The sequence below is a fragment of the Dermacentor variabilis genome, unplaced genomic scaffold, assembly GCF_050947875.1.
Source record: "Dermacentor variabilis isolate Ectoservices unplaced genomic scaffold, ASM5094787v1 scaffold_12, whole genome shotgun sequence".
NCBI classification, from domain to species: Eukaryota; Metazoa; Arthropoda; class Arachnida; order Ixodida; family Ixodidae; genus Dermacentor; species Dermacentor variabilis.
In genome coordinates, this window is record NW_027460280.1 from 40367802 (window position 1) to 40394074 (window position 26273).

At 43.6% G+C, this 26273-nt stretch overlaps 1 protein-coding gene across 2 annotated transcripts; it reads right to left on the reverse strand.

The window, feature by feature from the left end:
* Positions 1 to 736: 736 nt before the first annotated feature.
* On the reverse strand, positions 737 to 23836 carry LOC142566296 (uracil-DNA glycosylase 2-like). Of its 2 annotated transcripts, none has more exons than XM_075677195.1 (9): positions 23694 to 23836; positions 23450 to 23547; positions 23174 to 23371; positions 22272 to 22367; positions 20091 to 20145; positions 16498 to 16540; positions 16215 to 16303; positions 14808 to 14986; positions 737 to 1489 (listed from the first exon to the last, which is right to left on the reverse strand). In XM_075677195.1, the coding sequence occupies exons 2-9, from the start codon at positions 23537 to 23539 to the stop codon at positions 1346 to 1348; spliced, it is 894 nt and encodes a 297-aa protein (XP_075533310.1). In that variant the 5' UTR covers positions 23540 to 23547; positions 23694 to 23836; the 3' UTR covers positions 737 to 1345. The 2 variants fall into 2 exon arrangements, with proteins under 2 accessions (XP_075533310.1, XP_075533309.1); XM_075677194.1 differs by having other exon boundaries at positions 23450 to 23569; positions 23694 to 23834.
* Between the last annotated feature and the right edge of the window lie 2437 nt (positions 23837 to 26273).

Below are 26273 nucleotides of genomic sequence, written 5' to 3' on the forward strand. Positions count from 1 at the left end.
ATGTTCCACATCCGCCACCAAGGTTTGTGAGTGGTGGCGCTAGCTAACACTCCCAGGGTTCTACTAGGAAACACAAATAGCCAAGAAAGTGGATAGGGAAACGGCACCGCGGTAGCTCAATCGGTAGAGCATCGCATGCGAAATGGACAAGCATGTCACCATTGATAGATGCGGCCACCAAGAGGTTGTGTCGCTTGACCACGTCAAGTCAGCGCACATGGACAGTGGCAACGTTGCAGTGTCTCCACCATGGGAGCCCCTGCCTTTGCCAGGGCCTCCAGCTGCAGAGTCAGCCCAAGCTTCAGAGTTGCTCATGCGACATATGCACAGCAGACAGTGCTCAAGAGCCCTACTCGCCTGGACCTTTAACCACTCCGTTTGGCAACTCACTAGGGGTGAGTGTTGTAGCAGCTGCGAGCACGTCACAATGCGCAGGCAAGAGTGAGCAGCGAGCGCCCCTCCGAAGCGGTTTCTCTCTGCCATCTCCTCTCCACCGATAATGAAGGAGGGAAGGGGGAGCAAATGCAAAGGGGGCTGAAGCAAAATAAAAATAAAATCAGTTGACAGTGGGGATTTACGCCGCCAAGTCCTCTCTGTCCTCCGTGCGTACTTGCGTCCTAACAAGTCTAACGGAAGGATTTACACATCAACATCTGCATTTCATACTGAACATGCAATGTCTCATCACTGATAAAATATTTCCTGACACACATAACAGGTGGAGCACTCACAGCTATCAGCTGTATTACTACCAGTGCAGTAAAGGATTTATTTTTCTCTCATGTCAGAAACAACAAGCAATTTGAGTCACAAGTCATTATTTGAAGCTTTTATTGAGCATTAATTTTTTGCAGCACAAGTGAACAGGCTGCATTAACTTGATAAAAATTGCTACTCTTCAAGTTGCATTGTAAAACTGGTTTTGAATGGCTACACATGCAATAAGAAAATTAAGTGAAATAATCGAAAGATTTCTGTGATACGTGATGGCCGACCAGGCATGTAAGAAAGGATAAGAATTTTCAAGAACAAAACACCAGTAAAATGACATTTTTGCGCAAGGCAAATTTTTTTTAAAAACAATGCTCTGCATAAGAGCTGTCGCCACACTTGGAAATAATGCACAGGTACTTATCTTTGGCACTTCTCACACTGTAGACAGAACATTTTCGTGATGGATTTGTTGCTGTGGGCAATAACACATGTAAACAAGCTCGAAGATGCAAATGACAGTTTCTTGCACTAGTGAACAGAATATGAATGAAAAGATGGTTAAATGCTTGTATCACAGAAATGGAAATTTTCATTCTTGAGTTCTTCCATGGCAAGAATCACTCAGTACAAGTCAAGGCAAACAGCTCCAGTCAATTGGGTGCTTGTGGTGCTTTGTCAGGTATTCATTGGCCTTAGAAAAGTGGCGGCAGCCAAAAAAGCCTCGTGAAGCTGACAGTGGTGATGGATGAGCACACTGAAGAACCTGGTGTTTCTTCTGCAAATAAATGTATAAAATTCTTTAAATGTTTACATGTCCACCCCACACACCAGCTAACAAATCACTACTGAGATGCTGCTAAAGGCTGTTTACTAAGTCTTTAGATTGGCTTGTGTACAATGTGAAGGCTAGATGGTGTCATGAGTCTGCTTGTAATAATGTATACCACGCCATAGAGGCGAGCACATGTGAGCTTACATTCATATAGGATAAAATCTAGAATAAGATTAGCAGAGCACGTCTGCAACCATATGACCTAGGAAAAACTTGCTCTCGTTTCACACCTTATCTAGCATACAGAAGCAGCACCATTTGTCTGAAAGCAAAAGAGAAAAGTACTGTGCAATAATAATAATGCAAGAGGAACTTTGGACCACCCGGAAAATACTATTAATAACACAAACCACAGCCAAGGGAACTTTCACATAAAATGGCAATAAGCTTCATTACTTCAGTATAAAGCACAGGTTACTGAAATTAAACCTTTGCTGATATTTAGCACTGTCACCTTTTCTCGTCTGTGTTCTTGCACTACAATTTGTCATAGCCAGGGGCTATGCTTCTATGTTTGCATAGCGTAATGCATTGATCAATCCACTACAGTGACATGTACTCACATGAGACCACCCACGCAGACACATATACATAATAACAAAGTGCCATGTGAAGTATTTTACAGGCAGCTAGCTATCCGGCTTAAATCTGAGTTCTACAAAGCTTTACCAGATGAGCCAATGTTTTGTGTAGGTCAAGCAATTGTGTGACGCGAGCATGTGCATCCTGACAGCAGCAAGATGACAGGGACGATGCAAGTATGACAGTGATGACATGACAATTGATTAATGTTTTTACTCTGGCAAAGAAATGTTACAACCTATTCCAGTACCAGCTAGGCCGATCCCAATGACAGTGCAGTCTAACACAGCGTCTAAAAGCGCTAGCTGCCCTGTGAGGCAAGAATGGAAAAAAATGGCACGCCCCTGCTCGTGGCAAACGCCTGCTCATTACGAACACGAACGATAGTGCCAAGTCTGTTGCTGAATGGAAAGCGTGGCACGCACACATGCTATAGCTTGTGCTATGCGAAATGTGCACATGCCAGTCGAGAGAAACATGCTAATGATCATGGTGCACTGGGCTGCTGTGCTGGGAGTCACTGTACTGGGAGTAACAGTCATGGCTGGCCATGAGGGAATTCAAGACAGCATTGCCACCTGTCTTTTGTTTTTAATCTTTTCTGGCTTACCAAACCTCATGACGTGGTCAGAGTGATATTTTCGTATGTAGAAAGGTAATTTCAATACAGCTCAAAACACTTTTCTCTTCAGTGTCCCTTTAATGCTGCTGCCAATAGGTCATTCTAGGCACGGGCAGATACACAATATATCTCTATAGTGCTGGAAAATGCCACTAAGTTTTCTCCATCTCTTTCTTTTACAAAACCTGAAATGCTAGAAATTTTCAGGAAACAGCAAGTGCTACACACCTTTGTGCAATAATTAATTAGTATGGATGGTTGTACAAGAAAAAATGCACATTACTGTGTACAGTAATCTGAACCATCACTGCAGTAGCATTTGCACTTTACTGTGCTTACAGAACATGAAACTTCTTATAAGCTGGTGCTATATTAACCATGGCTTCGGTGCTACCACATAAATGTAAACCTGTAACATTTAAAGTGTTAACTAGTTAAATTTAAGTGCAAGTTAGTGCAGCATACAGATGTTAAGTCAATCATTGTCCTTTTATGCGTTGCCCATCACAATAGTGTACATGCAACAAAGAGCTCCTACAACACTACCATTCTTATACTTTTTGAACAAAGTAAATAAATTTCCATATTCACTAGGCAATACTGCTGCAAACATCTGAGCCAAACGTTACTGTGCACACAGCTAGGAACCCACAATTTTGCTTAAAAGGCTGCCTGGCCCATTCCCTTTCCTTCAACTTATCAAAACCCCAGCAACTTTCTTTCCCTACTTTAATGCAAGTATAAATGAAATGGCTGCTTGAACGATATTCTCACACATCACAAATAAGCAATGGCTCCAGCAAAAACAAAAAAACATCATAATGATTGTTTCTAATCCTCTTTTGAATTACGGTGGTGACAGGTAGATATCTGATGATGATGATTGCATTTTATTTGTGCATAGGGCATCTCAGGCCAAAGGGCACCAGGACATGTGTCTTGATTTAGCAAAATTGTGAGTTTAAGACTATGATTTAAAATAGAAGTTGTATAGAGGCCTACACATAAGACAGATCTATAGAAATTAGTTCATCAATTCTAAAATAATTACTAAAATAAATATAAGGCCTTAAATGCATTGGCTACAGGCACACATGTTAAATTATTTTGGATAGTCCGAATCCCTTGCTGTACCAGTCTTGCTTACGCAAGTGCGAGAGCTCAGACATACTTTTGTGCATCAGATTGTACCTAATCTGTGAGGTACAATCTGACGGTTAGGATGGAATGAGATGATTTCTAGAAAGTTAACTTGTGCAAGATAATTACGCACTCTGTTTAAGTTCAAAAGTGCATCCTCTGATAAGAACATCGAGGGATGGGGGGGTATATGGTGTGAGTAGAGTTCCCTAAAATGAGCCACTCGCTCTCGGTGAAGTTCAGGACAATGAATAAGGACATGTAGGACGGTTAGGTTCTCACTGCGTATGCACGTCGGTGGGTCAGTTGCAGTCAAGAGGTATTCATGTGTGCCATAAGTGTGTCATATTCTGAGTCGTGCCAGGGTGACTTCAGTGAGTCTATCAAGCTTTAGTGGGAAAGATTTGGTTAACTGCAGTTTAAGCAGGTGCAGCTTATTTTCAGCTTCCTTGTCCCATTCAGCTTGCCAATGATTACGGAGCACCTTTTGTAACGCAGGTGTCATGTCTACACCAGGTACCCAGCTTACATCAATTGTATCCCAATGAGCCGCTTATCCAGCATTTTGTCCGCCATTTCATTGCCTGCGATCCCAGAGTGGCCAGGCACTCAGCATACAAGAGCAAGGTTTAGTTTATATGCTACGTGAATGCGTTTAAGGAGCTTATTTAATACAGGGTTTCGGCTTGCTTTGCCACAGGACAGGGCTATGACAACAAGAATCTGTGTATATTACAGACTTTTGTATCTTGTGCTGTACTATGTACTCAACAGTGATCAGAATACCGTACGCTTCTGCTGTAAAGATGCTACTATGGTTATGCAAGGTTTTAGAGTTGGAGAAGTTTGGGCCATGGGCTGCGCATGATACCGAAGCTGCAGATTTTGAAGCATCAGCGAAAAATGCCATAGATCCATACTTGTCTTCGAGGGCCAAAAAATGTTGCTGGATGAGGGCACTTGGACAACTCTTTTTGTTAAGTTCTGTAAAGGACAAGTCACAGGTAACTGAACCCATCCCAAGGTGGGATGGGTTCAGCATAGTCGCTTTCCTGCAGATCTGTGGAAACTAGCTTTCCTGCAGATCTGTGGAAACTATGCCGAGTTTTTCCACAACAGATTTTACTGCTAAAGGGAACGGCGGGGCATGTGAAGGCCTGTTTAAATACAACTGATATGTGGTTCCCTGCTCCGGACAGGCCGCCATTGGAATCTGAACCTGGCAACGTTTAACGTTAGAACGCTATCTAGCGAGGCGAGTCTAGCAGTGTTATTGGAGGAATTAGAGGGTAGTAAATGGGATATAATAGGGCTCAGTGAGGTTAGGAGGACAAAAGAAGCATATACAGTGCTAAAAAGCGGGCATGTACTGTGTTACAGGGGCTTAGCGGAGAGACGAGAACTAGGAGTCGGATTCCTGATTAATAAGGAAATAGCTGGGAACATACAGGAATTCTATAGCATTAACGAGAGGGTGGCAGGTCTTGTTGTGAAACTTAATAAGAGGTACAAATTGAAGGTGGTACAAGTCTATGCCCCTACATGCAGTCATGATGACCAGGAAGTCGAAAGCTTTTATGAAGACGTGGAATCGGCGATGGGTAAAGTCAAAACAAAATACACTATACTGATGGGCGACTTCAATGCCAGGGTAGGCAAGAAGCAGGCTGGAGACAAGTCAGTGGGGGAATATGGCATAGGCTCTAGGAATAGCAGAGGAAAATTATTAGTAGAGTTCGCAGAACAGAATAATATGCGGATAATGAACACCTTTTTCCGCAAGCGGGTTAGTCGAAAGTGGACGTGGAGGAGCCCGAATGGTGAGACTAGAAATGAAATCGACTTCATACTCTGCGCGAACCCTGGCATCATACAAGATGTAGACGTACTAGGCAAGGTACGCTGCAGTGACCATAGGATGGTAAGAACTCGAATTAGCCTAGACTTGAGGAGGGAACGGAAGAAACTGGTACACAATAAGCCAATCAATGAGTTAGCGGTAAGAGGGAAACTAGAGGAATTCCGGATCAAGCTACAGAACAGGTATTCGGCTTTAACTCAGGAAGAGGACCTTAGTGTTGAAGCAATGAACGACTATCTCATGGGAACCATTAAGGAGTGCGCAATAGAAGTCGGTGGTAACTCCGTTAGACAGGAACCCAGTAAGCTATCGCAGGAGACGAAAGATCTGATCAAGAAACGCCAATGTATGAAAGCCTCTAACCCTACAGCTAGAATAGAACTGGCAGAACTTTCTAAGTTAATCAACAAGCGTAAGACAGCGGACATCAGGAACTATAATATGGATAGAATTGAACAGGCTCTCAGGAACGGAGGAAGCCTAAAAACAGTGAAGAAGAAACTAGGAATAGGCAAGAATCAGATGTCTGCATTAAGAGACAAAGCCGGCAATATCGTTACTAATATGGATGAGATAGTTCAAGTGGCTGAGGAGTTCTATACAGATTTATATAGTACCAGTGGCACCCACGACGATAGTGGAAGAGAGAACAGCCTAGAGGAATTCGAAATCCCACAGGTAACGCCAGAAGAAGTAAAGAAAGCCTTAGGAGCTATGCAAAGGGGGAAGGCAGCTGGGGAGGATCAGGTAACAGCAGATTTGTTGAAGGATGGTGGTCAGATTGTTCTAGAGAAACTGGCCACCCTGTATACGCAATGCCTCATAACCTCGAGCGTACCGGAATCTTGGAAGAACGCTAACATAATCCTAATCCATAAGAAAGGGGACGCCAAAGACTTGAAAAATTATAGACCGATCAGCTTACTGTCCGTTGCCTACAAAGTATTTACTAAGGTAATCGCAAATAGAATCAGGAACACCTTAGACTTCTGTCAACCAAAGGACCAGGCAGGATTCCGTAAAGGCTACTCAACAATAGACCATATTCACACTATCAATCAAGTGATAGAGAAATGTGCAGAATATAACCAACCGTTATATATAGCTTTCATTGATTACGAGAAAGCGTTTGATTCAGTCGAAACCTCAGCAGTCATGGAGGCATTACGGAATCAGGGTGTAGATGAGCCATATGTAAAGATACTGGAAGATATCTATAGCGGCTCCACAGCCACCGTAGTCCTCCACAAAGAAAGCAACAAAATCCCTATAAAGAAAGGCGTCAGACAGGGAGATACGATATCTCCAATGCTATTCACAGCATGTTTACAGGAGGTATTCAGAGGCCTGGAGTGGGAAGAATTGGGGATAAAAGTTGATGGAGAATACCTTAGCAACTTGCGATTCGCTGATGATATTGCCTTGCTTAGTAACTCAGGAGACCAATTGCAATGCATGCTCACTGACCTGGAGAGGCAAAGCAGAAGGGTGGGTCTGAAAATTAATCTGCAGAAAACTAAAGTAATGTTTAACAGGCTCGGAAGAGAACAGCAGTTTACGATAGGTAGCGAAGCACTGGAAGGGGTAAGGGACTACATCTACTTAGGGCAGGTAGTGACCACGGATCCGGATCATGAGACTGAAATAACCAGAAGAATAAGAATGGGCTGGGGTGCGTTTGGCAGGCATTCTCAAATCCTGAACAGCAGGATGCCACTATCCCTCAAAAGGAAAGTGTATAACAGCTGTGTGTTACCAGTACTCACATATGGGGCAGAAACCTGGAGACTTACGAAAAGGGTTCTGCTGAAATTGAGGACGACGCAACGAGCTATGGAAAGAAGAATGATGGGTGTGACATTAAGGGATAAGAAAAGAGCAGATTGGGTGAGGCAACAAACGCGGGTAAACGACATCTTAGTTGAAATCAAGAAAAAGAAATGGGCATGGGCCGGACATGTAATGAGGAGGGAAGATAACCGATGGTCACTAAGGGTTACGGACTGGATTCCAAGGGAAGGGATGCGTAGCAGGGGGCGGCAGAAAGTTAGGTGGGCGGATGACATTAAGACGTTTGCAGGGACAACATGGCCACAATTAGTACATGACCGGGGTAGTTGGAGAAGTATGGGAGAGGCCTTTGCCCTGCAGTGGGCGTAACTAGGCTGATGATGATGATGATGATATGTGGACTGATCACGTATGAGTGCTTTGCATGGATGTTGTTTTAGTGACATTGTTCTTATTGCATAGGCGACTCCGAGATATGTACGCTGATAATCCGGTGGCCATTGATCCGCCTCTGCATAGAAACTTTGGACAGGGCTCGTACGAGAGGCACCAAGTGCTAGGCAGATACCTAAGTGATAGAAAAGATCGAGTAGTTTAAGTGTCGTCTTTGAAGCTGACTGCTAAACAATACATCCAGAGTCTACAAGTGACAACACAAGGCTTTTAAAAAGAGATAGGAGGCAAAACCTATCTGTTCCCCACGACTGGTGAGATAAAATCTTTAAAAGGTTCATAGTTTTAAGACATTTCAGCTTCAACTGTTTTATATGCTGCATGAAGGTTAGCTTAGTATCGAAGATTACACCCAAAAAAATTATTTTCTATTTACCAAGCTTCTCCCATTCACCGTAATGCAACGGTCAGGACATACCCCTCTTTGTCTGGAACACAGCACACAGGTAGTCTTTTCTGCACTGAATCTGAACCCGTTTTCGTCTGCCCATTTCACGAGCCGATTAACACTTAACTGTATCTGGCGTTCACATATGGACAGGTTGCAAGATTTAAAGGTGATTTGGATGTCGTCCACATAGACAGAATGAGATATCATGGATGGTATAACAGAGCCGAGAGAGTTCATTCTAATTATAAAATGTGTGCAACTTAGCACTCCTCCCTGTGGTATACAGTTTTCTTGAACAAAAGTGCGCGATAGTACACTGCCAATTCTTACGCAGAATTTCCTTTCTGATAGGTAATTTTGTAAAATTTTCAGCATACTACCACAAATTCCATAGGACGACAGGTCTTGCAGAATACTGTATCACCAGGCAGTATCATATGCCTTCTCAAGATCAAAGAATACAGATAAAGAGTATTGGCTGCGTACAAATGCATCACGTATATATGACTCAAGGAGAACAAGATTATCGGTTGTAGGCCTCGCTCTTCGGAAGCCAGATTGGCAAGGGTCCAATATACCATTATATTCCAAAAAGTAGACAAGGCGACAGTTAATCATTTTTTCAAATACCTTAAGTAAACAGCTAGTGAGTGCAATTGGTCTGTAACTGTTAACTAAGGAAGGGTCTTTGCCATGTTTGAGTATTGGCAGGACTATTGCCTCTTTCCAAGATGAAGGTATATGACCAGTTGCAAAAATCTTATTGTAAAGATCTAAGGTACAGTTTAGGGTCTCACCAGGCAGAGTATTGATTATTTTGTAGGTTATTGTGTCAGAACCTGGAGCCGAGCTGCCACAAGAGCCTAGGGCAAGCTTGAGTTCATAGAATGTTATTGGTTTGTTGTATCCTTCTGATGACAATTTGTTTGGACGCAGAGGAATATTTTCAACTATTCTTTTATGGTGCAAGAACTTTTCGGAATAATTTCTTGACCTTGACACCCTCTCATAGACCTCACCAAGAGCGTTTGATTGATATTCTATTGTATCACCAGAGCCAGTGACAAGAGGAAAAGAATTTGGACGTTGTCCTTTTAGTTTACATACCCTATTATATACTTTGCTAACATTCGTGTACGAGTTTAGTGAGGATACATAATGTGTCCAGCTTTCTCTTTTGGATATTCGGCAGATATGGCAGCCATTTGCTTTGCATTGCTTAAAATTTATTAGATTTTCTGTTGTTGGGTAGAGTGAAAAGCTGCTTCATGCTTTGTTCTGGCGTTTCCTTGCAATTTCACAGCCTTTGTTCCACCAAGGTTTTGGATTAACGTTATCTGTGCAGGATTCGGGTATGCAGTTTTGAGCAGAACAGAGAATATGTTCAGTGATATAGCTGGTCAGTTCCTCTACACCTAGGTGGTACAAATATTCCAGGCACAGTTTACATAATTTACCAGTCTGCACTATGAAGTCTCCATTTTTTGGAGTAAGCTGGTCCAACGTGCCACTTTGTTGTTTCTGGGAGTGTTGAGAAGTGATCACTCCCATTACTAATAACTCTCCGTTCCAGGTATGGAAGAAGTGATGCTGACCCTATGGCTAAATCTATACAGGAATATGTGTTGTGTCTAGAACTGTACAAAGTCGGCTCTGTCTTGTTAAACAGACAGGCTCCAGATGAAAGAAGGAACTTTTCTTTGCCCTCCCCTCACATCACATCTTCAGTCACCCCGGAATGTGCTGTGAGCATTAAAATCTCCATTACTTTACAGGGTTCAGGGGTCAATCAGCTTTTCAAATTCTGCTGCGTCAAACCGTTCATCAGGCGATATATATATGGAGCAAATAGTTATAAGTTGATCGAACAATATAGCCCGAACAGCCACTGCCTCAACTGAACACTGGAGCGATACATGCTGGCATGATACCGACTTTTGGGCTACAATTGCACACCGCCTGAAGAAAAATTACCATTATTTCGATCTTTCCGGAAAACTATGTATTGTCTTAAGTTCTTGTGTGTGAATTTTAAAGGGACCCTGAAACGATTTTGACGATTTTCTACAAACGTACTGAGTCGTTAGAGTAGGTCCTTCTGATCATTAATTGACGCATCTAAGGGCTCCACGTAAAGTGTGTAATTTATTATAAAGTTTTAAAAGCGCACGTCGCTGCCGATCGCAGCACACTGTGCGGCGGAATTTTAAGCCGCCCCTACCCATATGACGTCAGTGAGGCGAGGTATCCGATTGGCTGATCAAGGCGCGTAATCGATAGTTTTTCATACTTTATGGTAAACAAATGATCTTCGTAATAGTTGGAATGTTAGTTTATTTGTTTTTATAAAAAGAAAATAACATAAAGGGAATGCACAAGAACAATTTTTCAGTACACTTAAGCACTTCCGGCACACAGCAAGGTGTCGTCTGCTTGTGTTACAACGTGCTCTGCCCTTGACAAGAGCTCCGCCGTCAAAGTCGGTCCGTCTTTTCGCGAGCGCTATGATTCGACTTTCTTGCGTTGTGTACTGCAAACGTAGCGACTGGCAATATGTCAAGCTGCGACATCGTGTCCCTCTGCAAGCCAGTAGACGAGCGGACTGGCTGCAACGCATCGGACTGCCGCTATCTGATCGGCACCAGGATTAGCGCATTGCGGCCGTCACTTTACACCGGAAGATTACTAACGCAATAGCGGTTCGCGAGTCCGGTATTAGGGTAAACGCAAGCGCAAGGGGACAGGGCCTGGCCGTATCCCCTTGCGTGTTGTTTCATGGGATGCACAGAAGCGCAAATGTGAATGGTCTGCACAGTGCAGCCACCTGGTGGCATAGAGCGCAATCAGACACATTAGCAGTAACAAATGTATTCTTATTTGCTGCTGGTGTAAATGTTTTGCAGCAGTGTAATCATTACCACATTGTTTTTGTGAATATTTAAAATGTTTTACACTAGGTTAGAGCAATATTAGCTCTTTCTTTGGCTGGTTAGGCTCTGCGCCGAGGGTGGCTGGACCGTGGAGATCGATCAGGCAGCTCACGTACGTCTACGCTAAAGTTCCTTCATCAGCTTGAGTTTATGCTTCGGCCGTTCCATGGAAACGTTCAGCAAGTGTGTGGTTACAGGAATGCCAGACACGTTGGCACTGCGGCAGAATGCTCACAATACACGCTGCTTCGATAGCTCTCGCTTGGGGTCCACGGCCAAGCGGCGAGCGGAGAGATTTCACGCGGGCGGGCTCCAAAACAACCTGAAGCGGACAATGTGACGTTGCATCGTGACGCAGAACCAGTGAAGGCGGAGCTTATCGCTGATCGCTCGGCGAACGAGTTGAGGAGGAAAAGCATGGCTAGGGAGGAGAGTAACTTGTAATCGCTTGTAGCTCCATTAATACGTAACGCTTCACTTAAATTGTGGTGCTAATGTTCTACTTAAGCTGTACCCTACACGTCTACAAAATTTGTCTGAACTGTTTCAGGGGCCCTTTAAATGTGTTTCTTAACACAGAACAGTCGTGGCTGATATTCCTTTAGTAGATCCTTAACATCTAGATTGTGAAATAGGCCCGTGGCATTGCACTGAATTATTTGTGTAGCCATATTGAGGAAGAGTTTTGTAGTCTGTGTTCAAGAGCACGTGGTAAAGATAGATAAATATGTATACAAGGACGGTAACCTAAACGGTTACCGGTCCCTTTCTCAGAGCAGTTACAGGAAGTTTATCCCTCCTAGCGTGCTCCTGAGAGCACTGATCTCTTGGTGTCGATGACGCCGAGGTTCTTGGATCAACCTCCATAACCTTCTCTGATGCGCTGGAGGATCGAGAACCAGGCGCTGAAACTCGCGTCCCAGACTGTGCAATTCAGTTTAGCTTTGGGACCTGCGGAACCAAGGTCTGCAGGCCCACCTTTGATGATGATGGAGCAGCACTTGCTGCTTCCACCAGGGGGGCAAGCGGAGTGATTACCGGACCACTATCAGTGACTGCGATAGACTCTCGAGGCATTTGTGACGCTGCCCCCTGTCGCGCCACCTCAGAAAAGCTGGCCTGATCTAAGTATGGAAGATGTTTCCTTGCTTCGTGAAATGTTATATTTTATTTGACCTTTAGTGCAATGATTTCTTTTTCTTTCTTCCATTTAGGGCACATCCTGGAGTAGGCTGGATTCCATCACAGTTCACACAATGTGGAGATGAGTCACAAGCGTGTATTGGATGATCATTCGAGCAACATTTTGCAAAAGTTTGCCTTCCTCTGCATGTCTGAGATCCATGCCCATACCTCTGGCAGTTAAAGCAGCGTCAAGTATTTGGGATGTACGGCCTCGCACATACTTTGACGTAGCCTGCATCTAGTGTACTAAGGAGCACACTATACCAAAGGTTAATACGATGTGCTTTGTTCGAAGTTGTTCATTATTCCTGCAGATTAGATTATTTCTACCTGGATGACATTTTGCTCCTGAAAACCTTCAAGCAGCTCTTCGTCAGCAAGGTCCAAGAAGTCGTCTTCCGAGATTACTCCACGGCTCGTGTTCATGGTTCGATGTGATGACACAGTGACTGCTACATCAATGCATTTCAAGTCATTTATTTTCTCATATTGTGTTTTGTCCTTTAATTCAAGTAGCACGTCTCCATTGGTCACCCTTGTGGCTTTGTAGCCAGGTCCTATCGTGTTTGCGAGGCATTTCGCCACCAAGAAAGTGGAGAATTTACGCACGCTCGTGTTGCCTTCACTGTGGTTTACATGGTACTTAAGAAAGTGTTCTTCATTGATTTTCAATAAGAACTGAGAATTTGCATCGGTGTGCCCTCTTTCTAGAGGGCAATCAAGGAAAAGCGGTTTACGGGAAGCCATAATATAGGGATCATGAGTTCGGCAGCAGCACCAACCGCCCACCACCGAGCCCAACATGGGGACGGAGCAAATCTTACAAGTAAGACAAGCCCTCACCAGCTGTACAGTGCTACTATAACCCAATCTGGAGTACCCAAGGTTGGCCACCTACACAAGGTTAACCCTTGCTGCCCGGAAAATCTGAAGTAAATAGAAGAGAGAAGACAGGAAAGATTGAAAGGAAGAGAGAAAGACGCAGATCGGAGAGGGGGACCAGAAAAGGCAACTACCGATATTCCCCGGGTGGGTCAGTCCGGGGGTGCCGTCTACGTGAAGCAGAGGCCAAAGAGGTGTGTTGCCTCCGCCGAGGGGCCGTAAAGGTCCAAACATCCGGCATCGGCTCAACCCCCAGGATCCCCTTTTCCGCGGTCGCGTATGTATTTCCAATTGCTAGTAGGTAGAGCAGGGCGTGGCACTTGCGGAGATGCCGGACGTTTGCGCGCATGTGTGAGTAAGAGCGGGTGCGAGAGAGGAAATGTGGGGACTTTTGCTCCTTGAATATAAGACTCTGCCTAGGCACTATGGAGGAGTTTCTTGGCACGCATTGTATGCGCTTGACCCTAGGCGTGTCGGCAGAAGTTGCGGGGCGTGGTAGTGCTGAGCTTAGCATCGCAAGTTGGCGGCTCGACGCAATTATGTTTATTCAATCATGTTTTTACGAATGTAAACAAAGTGTCATTATTTCGCATTATGGGCAAGCATTATTTGGCTTATGCTTAGCATGTCGTAGGCACCAAAGGTGGAAGTCGCGGCAAACTGCACGCCACGGTCCCTTTAAGGCCTAGACATGTTACTTCATTACCACACACGTCTCTGAAAATCCCTTGCATTGTTTGCTAATAGCACTATGTATCCACATACATCAGCCCAGGGACCCTCTGTCTCACTATCTACCCATTATGTGAGCAAGATAAATCAGAACCTAATTTACCAACTTGCAGTCTTTCTATTCCCTTAACATAAAGCATCAATAGCGATAGAGAAAATGGAGACAACCCTGCTCCAGTCCTTCGTGAATTTCAACTAGTTTTGCGCATTTCCGACCTTCACAGGTGATTTGTATGCGGCTGTCACCAATGCAGCTGTGATGCCACCTAGTGGTGAATACCGCAGAGCTGAAACTATGGCTTCCGAGATTGGTGGCACAATGCCACATGATCTTGAAGTCATCCCAATACAAAAGCTTAACACAATGATGAGTGGAACATGGTAGGAATTGTCCCACATGGGCATAGTGCACAGCTTTGAGTGTAGTAGGAACAACGAAAAGGGGAGACTGTAAGGGCGTGGCAAATGCAACATTTGATTTCCGATAACATCCCCGATACAAGGCACATTTAAAAACAATGGCTTAAGGGAAGGCATAACAGCCAATTAAATCGGGTAGCTGATAACTGGTAGTGATGGTAACTTTCACCTGAGCCTAATGTGCCCATTAATACCAGACCCATTTCACACCTTTCATAAAGGTGTTGCAATGCCCCTGGCTTCAATAAAACAATGGCTTTAGGAAAACAGACCCGATCAATGATGGAACCTTTCTTCTGAGCATAGGCACCCCAGAGTAAGAAAACCAGGTTGCTGCACTGCTTGTTGAGGTGACGAATAACAGCATCAGTGAGATTTTCCCAGCCTCGATCCTTGTGCGAGTTTGGCGTGTTCATACGTACTGTCAGACAAGCATTGAGCAGCAGCACACCTGAGTGAAAATAAGTAGAAAAAAAAAAGTGGCAGTTTTGCCCAAAAGGTGAAGCACTGATACCAATAGCAAAGTATTAGACAACTACACAAAGTAAAGCGTGTAGTTTTATTGCCTCTATAAATTGCAGTAAATATTTGCTTACTAATTAAATTAACAAGCATGGTGTCATGCAGCACGGGCAAACATGAACAGATCTCACTTGGAATTCACTCGGATCTTACCGAGAAACTCAGAATTTTACAGCTGAGGGCAGTGACTGTTACAGCAGTTTTGCAAGCAAAATTTGGCACAATTAATGTAATCGTATTACATTTATTTTGCCATAAGATTGGTTATTACTGTACTTTTCAGATTTCTGATCTGTAATGTCTAACATATTTCTAATACACAAACCACTCCAAAGAGTATCTATTTTTCCACAACTCCACTTGATGCAACATATCCTAAGTTCAGAATGATTGATGGCAGCAAGTGACAATAACATTTCCATGGTTAGGACTGAGTTAAAGCCAAACCTATTTCAAGAAGCTTTTGAAATGAACAAGAACATGTTGATAAATAATGCCGATAGTGATTTTTGTGCATGTCTTCAGCAATGTACAATTTCACACAGACAAAAAAAAAATTCACCAACAATCGCAATACTCCCTAATGCGAAATTTGAGCACAGCTCTATAAGCGTTTTCAGTTCGCAATATATTGGCTGGCACGGACAAATTTGTCTCGTGCAGTACACTGCAAATGGAGCGAAGTGTGCCGTGACTGCCTCACTAATCGGGAGATCGCGAGAGGCAGTGCGTGGGTGACGTGTGGGCACAGTTCACAGCAGCCGCCGTAGACAGACCTCCGCTCATGCAGCACTTTCTTTCCACATGTCTGACACGCACTACTCTGGCGCCATCGTCGCCACAAAGCCAGTCTTGCACGGCACTACACTATGCTTCCACCATATCTCCTTCTCCGCTTTCCTCCTCACACTCTTTGCTATCGCTATCTTTCATCACCCACTGCACTCTGTGTTCGTTCTTACATCCTTCACTGTGCTCGTTCGCTCGGTTATGAAAAACACCGAGGCACACCTACGCTCAACGCAGGAACGGGTGCCTAAGAGCTGTGCTCCAAAAAGCAAATGTCAACTGAATGCACAAAGCAAAAATTGACATAAGACAATAATGGTAAGCACTCTCCAAGAGCCTTCTTCCCAGACCAGTTTGTAGTTTCTCACCTTGCTGTGCCCATCCAGTTAAGTTGCCATGTGAAGGCTGCTGAAAGCCAGGAATATCATTCGCTAGCTCCTTGTACATGTTCAGAAGGCTGGGTAGAGAATACCATATTTTACACAAGAATACAACCGTTCTCTAGGCAAGAAATGGAAGTGAGAGTGAAACAGATCACACATCCTAGGACCAGAGAGAAAAAGACAGGAAAATGGAAACAAACAATAATGAGAACATTAAGGAAAAAGTTATAATGCATAGGCAATAAAAAGCCCCTCCCCCCCCCCTTACCTCATAGGAATGGCGACACCTTTGGGTACACTGAATGCAAGGCCTATGAAAAAAGAGAAAACATATACTGTGTTAAATGCAGCAAAGATGGCTTATTTACATTGTCTGCATGTTTAGCCAACAAACTAGGTCCTCGAATGTGCAAATGATGCAGGAAGTATTAGTTTTGAACTTCCAGTGGCCGCTGCCTTCTTTCTACCTGCCAATAAACACCGTGGAAGAACTGAGAAGAGAGACAAAAACATTTATTTCCTAACAGCTACATATTCTAGCAGTGACGGGACTACTCCCCGTCAGCTCTGGCCACTTTTTTAGCTAGTCCCCATGTTAATGCGCAGCGTGGTGCACAAATAATCTTTGGTTAGTGAATCAAAATTGAACAAAGAAAAAACATAACAGTTTGCACATACACAGGCAGTCCATTCAAACTACCCCTGCAGAGCTTACAAAAAAAATGGGGGGGGGGGGGGGAGGGGAAACACGCATTTAATCTTAGCTTGATGCAAATACACACAGTCTGTGCTTGGAACAAACTATCAATGATGTTAAGAGTAAACAGAGCATGACCAGCAAAGCCACACATCCTGTGGCTTTGCTTTTAGAATGAAATGCCTAGGCTGCACTCATGAGTAGTAGCAGCCATCGATTTCACAAACTGCTAATGGTGTTAGCAACAGGGAATGAATCGTGCTTCACAATAATGGCTCTAAAAGAACTGTAGTGTAACTTGTAAGTTACCCCTAGCCTGCAATACTGGCGGCCAATTTCAACCCATTCAACAAGATAATTCCTTCATACTGTATATACAGGACTGTTGAGATAAATCTGGAGCTTTTTCGCATTCAGCCTGGCAACAACGCAGTGAGGATAACTGACTGCGTTCATCCTGTTCTGCATGGAGGAAGGAAAATGTTAGGAGAGTGCATTGTGCCACGCAGACAACCTTGGCAAGTTATCGCTCCGCGAAGCCCATACATTTACTCAGTGGGGGCCCAACATGCGACCTCTTGTGCCGAGATCACGGAGCAAGAATCGAGATTTGCCGAGATGTTTGGTTCCCAGTAGCTATGCCAGTAGCTTTTATTTGGTGCACAGCACAGTTGTTCATTTGCCCTGGTGTGGCTCTGCCTCCAAAGCGGGATCACTAAAACTAACCATACATGGGCCACCAGGATTGGCGCGATGCTCTCTCCTAACGTTTTCCTTCCTCCATGCTGTCTTGCAACATCATTCAATGATGAACCATTAATACGACAGGAGGGCAATGATACAGAAACAAGTTCATGCTGGAAAGGCGCCCCAGCAAGTCATTGTGCAGTTTGGCTACACACAAAAAATAAGTGTTCCACATTATCAAGACTTTCAGGGTATGCAACATCCAGAAAGATGTCAGTGAGGACTGAGCCAAAGTGAATAGATCATGAAAAATAGCAGGATTTTTTAGGAAACTGATGCAAAAAATCAACCAAGACCCTCGGTTGAACGACCTCACAAAAGCAATAAGCAGGGCAAGGTTGTACAATGTACTGGAGGTCTTGGGGTGTGTACTGCACGTCCACAATGCCTGCAAAAGACATTTTTTTGTACTGCGAAACTGCAAACTGTTAAATGAGAAAAATAAGCTTGACACCTGAACCACACCAGCGCTGGCTTCCCCAAGGTTCTCGGACGAGATGAACTTATTTCCAAGACAGGACAGTGAACCGCCAAAATGATTGCTGGGTATGCCAGGATGCGACTGAAGTACCCGCAGTCATACACACCAAATTTCCCACCTTTGTGATGCTGCTAGTTTTAATCACGGACAACTTTCTGTGGCTATGAAAGGAAAGCTATGGAGGCAAAGCGCACAAAAGTGAGAGCGCTTCTGAAAAGAGTCCAGTGTTTTTATCCACATTAGTTTAAGCTGGAGAAAAGAAAACATAAACACCTTATTAGCAACAGTTAAATAAGACAGAACACACCACTGAATGTAAAAGCTGACTTATTTTGCGGCTTTTCCCTTCCACGTCTGGACCAACGCGAATCCGTCGCACTAGGAAGCGGCATCAACCAAAGCACTGTTGAACGCTGGCGGAGTACTTGGCGCGGTAACACATGTGCAGAAGCTACGCCCCGTAGCTTTCCTATCGTAGCCACAGAAAGTTGTCCGTGAGTATAGGGTGAGTGGTGAGGGTGATGTGGTGCCCCAATCTTTTGAGGATGGTCTGAGGGGGCAACAGATGGTTGTGATTATGTGTAGGGTTTAGCGGCACAAAAGCCAGGTCTGGCCAAAGAGTGCCGTTGGAGACTGCTGTGAGGCCTTGGATGAACACGGTAGACACTGGAAGCAAGTACATGTTCCAACAAGGCCCAACTCTGGTGCACAAGGTAAAGAAGACACAAATGTGGCTTTGTGACAATGTGGCCTGCTACTGGTCACCACAGACTGCAACCTGCTCGGCTACTGTGAGTGAGGTGTCACTGATGTAAACATCAACGCGAGAAACTGCAACACCAGGAATACCCTGAAGGCATCTACAAAGTTGCAGGCAATGATGAACCTGAATATAAAGGAGGTGAAGCAAGCCTGCAGCCATTTCAGATCGAGGCTAGAGAAGGTCATGTTACCTGACAGAAGTTTTACTGAATAGTTTCACTTCAAGATAGTTTTTCACTAACTTTATACAAAGTTTTGTACGTATACATAGATTTACACATTTCTTGCTTTTATTTCGGATAAGAAATTTTCCTGATTGGCCTCGACAACCCCCTGTAATGCAGCCTCTGGCCCCAAAACCTACCTTGTACAGCAAAATGTGCTGTATGTTGCACGCAGCTAACAATCACATAAAATTAAACTGAAAAAATGCATTATGTTCTCCCACTTGTGTTCACAATTAAGAAACTCACTGGCCGAAAGCAGAGGTACAGCCATACATTGAGAGATGCATGTCTGGGAGACACAAGGCACAAGAGCAATGCTAAGAAAAGGAACACACTAGAATTCAAAACCTCTTTTACATAATCCCAGTTTAATGAGCACACCAGTAAATAGAAAAAGAAGTGGCAAGCTCAGTTAAGCACTTGCAAATCTTTTCAATTCTTTCAAAACCTCACAAGAAGGTGTTACATGTACCCAAATGAAATTTGTGTTCTTGATACTTCAGATTTTTAACAATCTGAACTTGCGAATATTTGTCATAAAAAATTTTGTGAAACAGGAGGAGACAGTGCCTGAGAGTGGAATGGGATGCACAGTGTGAAAGGAACAAATTATTTCCCGACTTTAGGAGATTCAAAAAATATTAAATTGCTTCCAGTCTATTTAAAACCACACGACCTGTCAAGTTTAAGTGAAAGAAAGCCAAAGTATGGAAAGAAACACAGCGGTGCCAAAAGTGAGTGGACTGCATGCAGCATAATTGCCCATACAGATACTCAGGCCATATGGTGATCTCCCCTCCCCCCATATTCGCTTTCCACAAAGCACTTTCAATGACATTGACATGCATACATTTTAGTTTGTATATATTTTTATTGCAGTCAGAGGAGGTTTTACTGCCCTATGAAGTTGACACATTCATGGACTGTCCACGAGTTAAGGAGCTTACCATGAGCTTGGCCTGGGTTGTGGTAAGGGTCTTGTCCAAGGATGACAACTCTCACCTACAGCAAATATGTAAACAATCCACAGATTGTCAGTCTAACTGCTGAAGCACACAGCATAATAGAATAAGCATATTGTTGCGTGCGGAAAGACACAGACAAAAGAGACTATTTACACTGTATTTACAAGAGCAGCACAGCCAGAGACCAAGATGGTAACCAGTTCGTGCCAAGCCCAGATGCCCGTCTTCGTCTTCCTTTACGCCATGTCTCATAAACGCCTATTGTAACGAAACAAAACCCCCGGTAGCAAAAGAGCCGTCCTGGTGCCGCTAGATATCTGTGGCAAGCAGAGTTGTCGGGCTTGAGCCTGGCGACGTGGATAATATCATTGGAGATCGGAGTAGAGGATGTTGTGGGGCTGACTGGAACAATTTCGTAAGTGACATCAGTGACTTGGCAAACCACATGACATGGGCCTTTGTAACAAGACAGGAGTTTCTCACAAAGGCCTACTCGACAAGAAGGCATTCAAAGGAGCATTAGGGTACCAGGCAAAAAGTGCACTTGACGGTGACAAAGGCCGTAGCGATGCTTCTGGTTCTCTTGTGACACTGATAAGCAAGCGCATGCAATTTGTCAAGCATGGTCAGCACGAGCAATGGCATCAGCTTTTCCTTGTAAGTGGCAGCTAAGTGGCAGGCACTTAGCTGGAACTACTGAATATGTGGATCAAGAGGCATTGCCATGCACTTTATCTTACCCTATACTGTACAAGATTTAGCATGTTTAAATATTTTTTATTTCCTCTGACAATAACAGAATGGAAAAAACTTTTCCCTGAATTCTTAACTACCACTGAATCCATAGAATGCATCTATTCCTGATGGGCTTGTTGCATTGTATATGTCTGATGTTCTAGTCTGATTTCCACTCGGTACATTGTGCTTACATAGTTGTACATTAAGCTTTTTATTTCCCCCTCCTGCAAGGGGCCAATAAGGCATGCAGTATTGTATGAATAAATAAATTTATTTTAAAGCTAAGCTTTCTCTGTCTCACTGATTCGTCCATGAGTGCAGAAAACACACTGCAGGAAAGCCAACTTACACATCTCTGTAGAACACTACAGCTTACATTCGCAGTATCACGCCAGCCTAGACTTGCTGGCCGGTCAGTGCCTGATAACGGTGAAAAGCGACGAGCTCAGCAAAAATAGAGCATGCACACTAAGTTCACTGGAAGCGCAAGTTGCATCTGCTAGGCATGACACCACCCCTGTCGCGATTAACTGAGCTTCCCTGCTTATCGGAATCGAGTCAGCAAGTGCACATGAACACGGGGTTGTCTTAGGATCTGGAAAAAAAAATCAAAGCCCCTTCCGTAAAGAAAGATGGTTGAACACCACGCTACCCAGACAAACTGTGTATGTCCGCATTGCATTACATGTGTCATGCCTCTGACCGTCTACCACAGTGATCACAAGGCAAACTATGCAAGTGTAGAGTCGTCCATGAAAGTGTGAGTGTGTGCATGTAATCAACGGCTACATGATCTAAAATAAAGGATATGCAACTTAACGAAATGTGCCTCCATATAACTTTAACGTTAAAAAAATACAATCCTAAACAAGCAATCAAATTACATATGCACAGCATCGGGCCGCTCAGCATTTCTTGGGTTCGTTGCGTTGTTGTTGGCTTTCGACTGACTCAGTTTGCATTGGGGGAAAGCTTCGCATTCAACCATCTTTCTTTAAGAAAGGGGCTATGATTTTATGTAACCAACTCGCCCAATAACCAAAGGCAGGTATGAAACTGCTAAAACAGTTGGCAGCTACGTTTTGTGAACAGTTGAGATAAGTAACAGCTATGATGTATATGTAGTGTTTATAAAAGAGAGATGGAAATTGATTTTTACGCGTAGAAAACAATAGTGCATAGCACAGTGGAGAATGCACAGCAAAGCAAGCAGTGGCTGTAAGCAGACCTCTTCTACTTATACAACAGCATTACATGAATGAAAGGTCAAAAGTCAGCTTTGCCTAGACAACTTAGCTAAATACTTGGTACTCAGATATTTGAAGATGGTCTTTGCTCAGGTAATTGAATTTAATTTTAAAAGTTTTCTTAGTTCACAAACTTGCATAAAATAGCTGCAAGACAAGCCCAGTCTCTATGGCTCACCTTGTTCACCTCACAAGACTTTGTCCAGCTGAAGACATTCTCATGTGAAGGGTACACAGTAAATTTTCTTCGCTCTTCTTGCACGAAACCACTGAGCTGAAAATTAATTTTATATTTTGTGCCATGTATCAATGAACACATACACTGCAATGCTGTGCACACAACTGTAGGTACATTTTGCACTTGCATACAACATGGTATGAACTTGTCTAAGAAGTGTAAAAGCCTCTTTTTATAAAATGATGCTGAGTCCCTAGGAAAATTAACATGGTACTTCTGACTGCCACTTGGATGAGCTTTTATGTTGCACATTAGCAAAATGTAACTGACATTGCCATCACTGTGTTGAAGTAAATCATGCAGTCAAATTTCATTTACCAATTACAAATGCAATATTAAATGCTGCTAAACAGAAACGGAAACAAGTTAATGCTTGTTCTAAAAGGTCCTAGTGCTATGTGTCATGAAATTGACCAAGTATACTTATGCTAACATGAAAACCCAGCTCTGCGTGCTTACTGGACAAATGACAGCAGAGCCATTAAACTGAAGCATTAGAATCCCGGTCAGTCAGAAAAAGAAGAGACACAGCTCCTGTACCACTCCTTTAAGAACAGTTTCTGATAAAGAGTAAGTGGTACCGCCTTCATAATTGTTCTAACATTCATTCAGACCAACAAAAAAAGCTCGCGCGCAATAAACCCAAGCAGCTACTGACTTTTTCTGCCGGCCGGCGTATGGCTTGTTTTGATAATGTTTACTCAAGTCGCATAGGTATCAAAACGGCAAAACAAAATCTCAAGAGAGATCTATGCGTCATTTTCATCGCATGATTGCGGCAGCCCATTTTCATCAATATCGCTCGGCAATGCTAATAAATGCTTATATCGAGGTGTGCTTACCTTAACAAAATATTCTTTCGTGAATTCTTGCTCAAGGGCGCCAAACCAAGATAAACCTATGTCAGCCGGAACAATAGGAGTCGCACGAGACTGGAGCTTGACTTTGGCCATAAGCCGCTTCTTTTCTATGTCAATGGCAAGGGAAACTGTCTTGTTCTCAGGGCTACCTTCGGATCTGAGTTTTTTTATTGGTTGTTCCTGAAAAAGGCAGCGACAAAGCGGTGACACTTATGTGCAACACCCAGCTCGCGGTCAAGAGCTACATACGTGACGTACCGCATCTTTGGTGGAAAGCAGACGCTTGGGTTGCTTGGGTGGTGTTGCCAGAGGCTTAAAGAACGCCGATATTTGTCTTTGCCCAGGCATGATGCCTGCTGCAGTTTAGAAACACACGAACTGAAGCACAAAGCAGAATGCACAAGAATTTATCAGAAAACCAGGTGTATCATTACTGCAAATCTGCGGTGTCCACGTAGTTTTGGGCAAAGTCAGAACTAATGTGCAAATAAGGATGACTTACTGGTACTGAGCTACCGCTCTCACAGTCCTCACCACACAATAAATAACCAACTGTGGTTCTCATATCTCGTATGCGCAAGCACGTGAACTCAGAACCCGCGCTTTTTACGCGCGCATACGCTTGACGATTATGATGATGATGATGATGTGAGACCATACGTGTGAGGCCATTTTCATTTCAACATGCGTGAGGTTTCCTACACTTTTTTATTTGTGTGTGCTAAAACCAACGACGTTTTGAAAGTTCAACAACCTTCAGTTTAATCAATGTATGATCCGGGCGAGACGGAGCAGAGACGGACGGATGCCGACAGCTAAGTTCTATTTCTAATTGCAGCGGCGGGAAATCTGAAGGGAGATAGGGCCAGCATAGAAACGTAGGTTGCAGAGAATTGGAGCACTTCGAAGCCAGGAGAACACTTAGTCAAAGTAGGGCCATTCCGCCAGAATGCGGCTGTGCGCCGGTGTATGAATCCTGCCGGGTTCTTGCGAAGCACAAAGATAAAGACGTGCGAGAGATCATTGAAGCTCAGGCTATCTGGCGGAATAGAGACACGTGTGTTAGTGCCCCTTCAATCGACCTGTTAGATAAGGAGACGGCTTTTTTGGATGGGTAAGATTTGGATAAGGTGGCGCCACTGTGCATGTGTTATATAGGTGTATTTCCTGAAAATCAAGTTGTTGAAGTTAGCGCATTGTGTTGTCGTCTCCCTTCCGTCCTTGTTTGCTGGCGCTAAATATGCTTTCACTAGTTGGAATCGGTTGGCGCAGGATAGAGGTAATTGGAGATTGCAGGGAGAGGCCTTTGTCCTGCAGTGGAAATAAATAGGCTGATGATGATGGCATACTATATAAAAGCCAATCTGCACTCTACAGATGCGCTGGTGTCCAGCTCTGATCTCAATGAAATTGTGCAGTGAAACGGCAAATGGTACCTATGTATCCTCAGTGCAACAAATACACAGCTTGTAACACACAATTCCTTCATTAAAGAGACGCCTTCTCTGCCTTCATTCTCTATGTTTGATATGACTGCTTGGTCGGCTCCTTGTGAAGCAATACTACCAATACAAGTTTATATCATAATCACTACTTATATATACATCTATCGGGACCCATAAAACATTTTATATGTCCAATAGATGTTTATATAACTACTTATATTACTTCAATTGGGACCCATAAAGCATTTTATTTGTCTTCTAGAACATTGTATTGACCCGATACAGGATTGACAAAATCTTTCAGACCTGTACACTTTGCTATAGGACCTGTGCGGACCTGTAGGTTTTCGTATTGCACCTATATATTTCGTATAACGCCAATAGAGATTTCTATTGTAATTTTCCCTAGGGTTACACAAGGCGCTGCAAGCTCTATGTATTTAGTCAATGATTTAGCATCCTAAAAATTAAATTATGGGGTTTTACGGGCCAGAACCACAATCTAATTATGAGGCATGCTGTAGTGGGGGGCTCCGCAAATTTGGACCACCTGGGGTTCTTTAATATGCACCTAAATCTAAGTACCACAGGTGTTTTTGCATTTCGCCCCCATTGCAATGCGGCTGCCGCCGCGGCCGGGATTCGATCCCGCGACTTTGTGCTTAGCAGCACAACACCATAGCCACTAAGCAACCATGGCAGGTAGGTTTAGAATCCTGAACAACTTGATATTCATATGCTGAAGCTAGAGCTTGTATCATGAACTTCACTGTGGGCATTCTCCTATATTTCATATGTACATGTACTCAAAAAATTTTATAACATTCATCCATCCTGTTCAGAACTTGTAGCACATGCGACAACTGAAACCTTTAAGTCAGAAATGTTGCTACACAGCAGAAAACCTTTCCAATTGACACATGAACTTTTAAAATGCAAAATATTCACATACAAGCTTAGTTTGTAACCGAGGCTATGGTTTCATTAATTTTTAAATATTACAATCTTGAAAGCAGTGTGCTTTTTCTTCACAATTCGCTCATTTAGCTTTCTTAGGGATGTGGTGTGCCCAAAACACTAGATAGCTCATTCTTTATTCTATGATAGCATTCTGAAATATTCTTGCAATAGGTCTCACGCTCCTGTGTTCAAGCTCAGCTCTTACAACAGATATTCTTGCTGGACAAGTCAGTGCAAATTAATGAACAAACTTGCAAAACATAGAGGCACGTATGCAAGTGGTCAGAACGAGCACCGAACTTGCAACTTTTCACTTGCAAGTCTTGTCCATGCCTTGTCCTGTGTTATGCGTCTGTCTCGCTGGTTTCTCGATCTATTAAAACAGAGGCGCTACATGGAATGTACATGGCACAAACCAAACGGAGCATGTCGTCGTACAAGCACACCACACATGTATTCGAGCACAACCCGGGACCGCTGCAAGCCAGCGGCGAAATTCATCCTCTCCTTCTAACTTGTAGCCCATGCGTACGCGCTACATAAGAACCGCACGCAGTGACGTGCCAACGAGGATATATATATAGGACGTAAATTTATTATTGACATATGCATACTTAAGTGCACCTTCCCGACCATTGCCATATGAAGCAAACGTGCACGTACGACGGTCCTGAGTT

Excerpts from the sequence above, each read along its gene's own strand:
- LOC142566296 (XM_075677195.1), bottom strand. The coding sequence starts at position 23,539 with ATGCCTGGGCAAAGACAAATATCGGCGTTCTTTAAGCCTCTGGCAACA. Across the intron at positions 23,372-23,449 it reads TGCTTTCCACCAAAGATGCG|GAACAACCAATAAAAAAACT; the intron begins GTACGTCACGTA and ends TGCCTTTTTCAG. Across the intron at positions 1,490-14,807 it reads AAGGTTCCATCATTGATCGG|AAGAAACACCAGGTTCTTCA; the intron begins GTCTGTTTTCCT and ends ATTTATTTGCAG.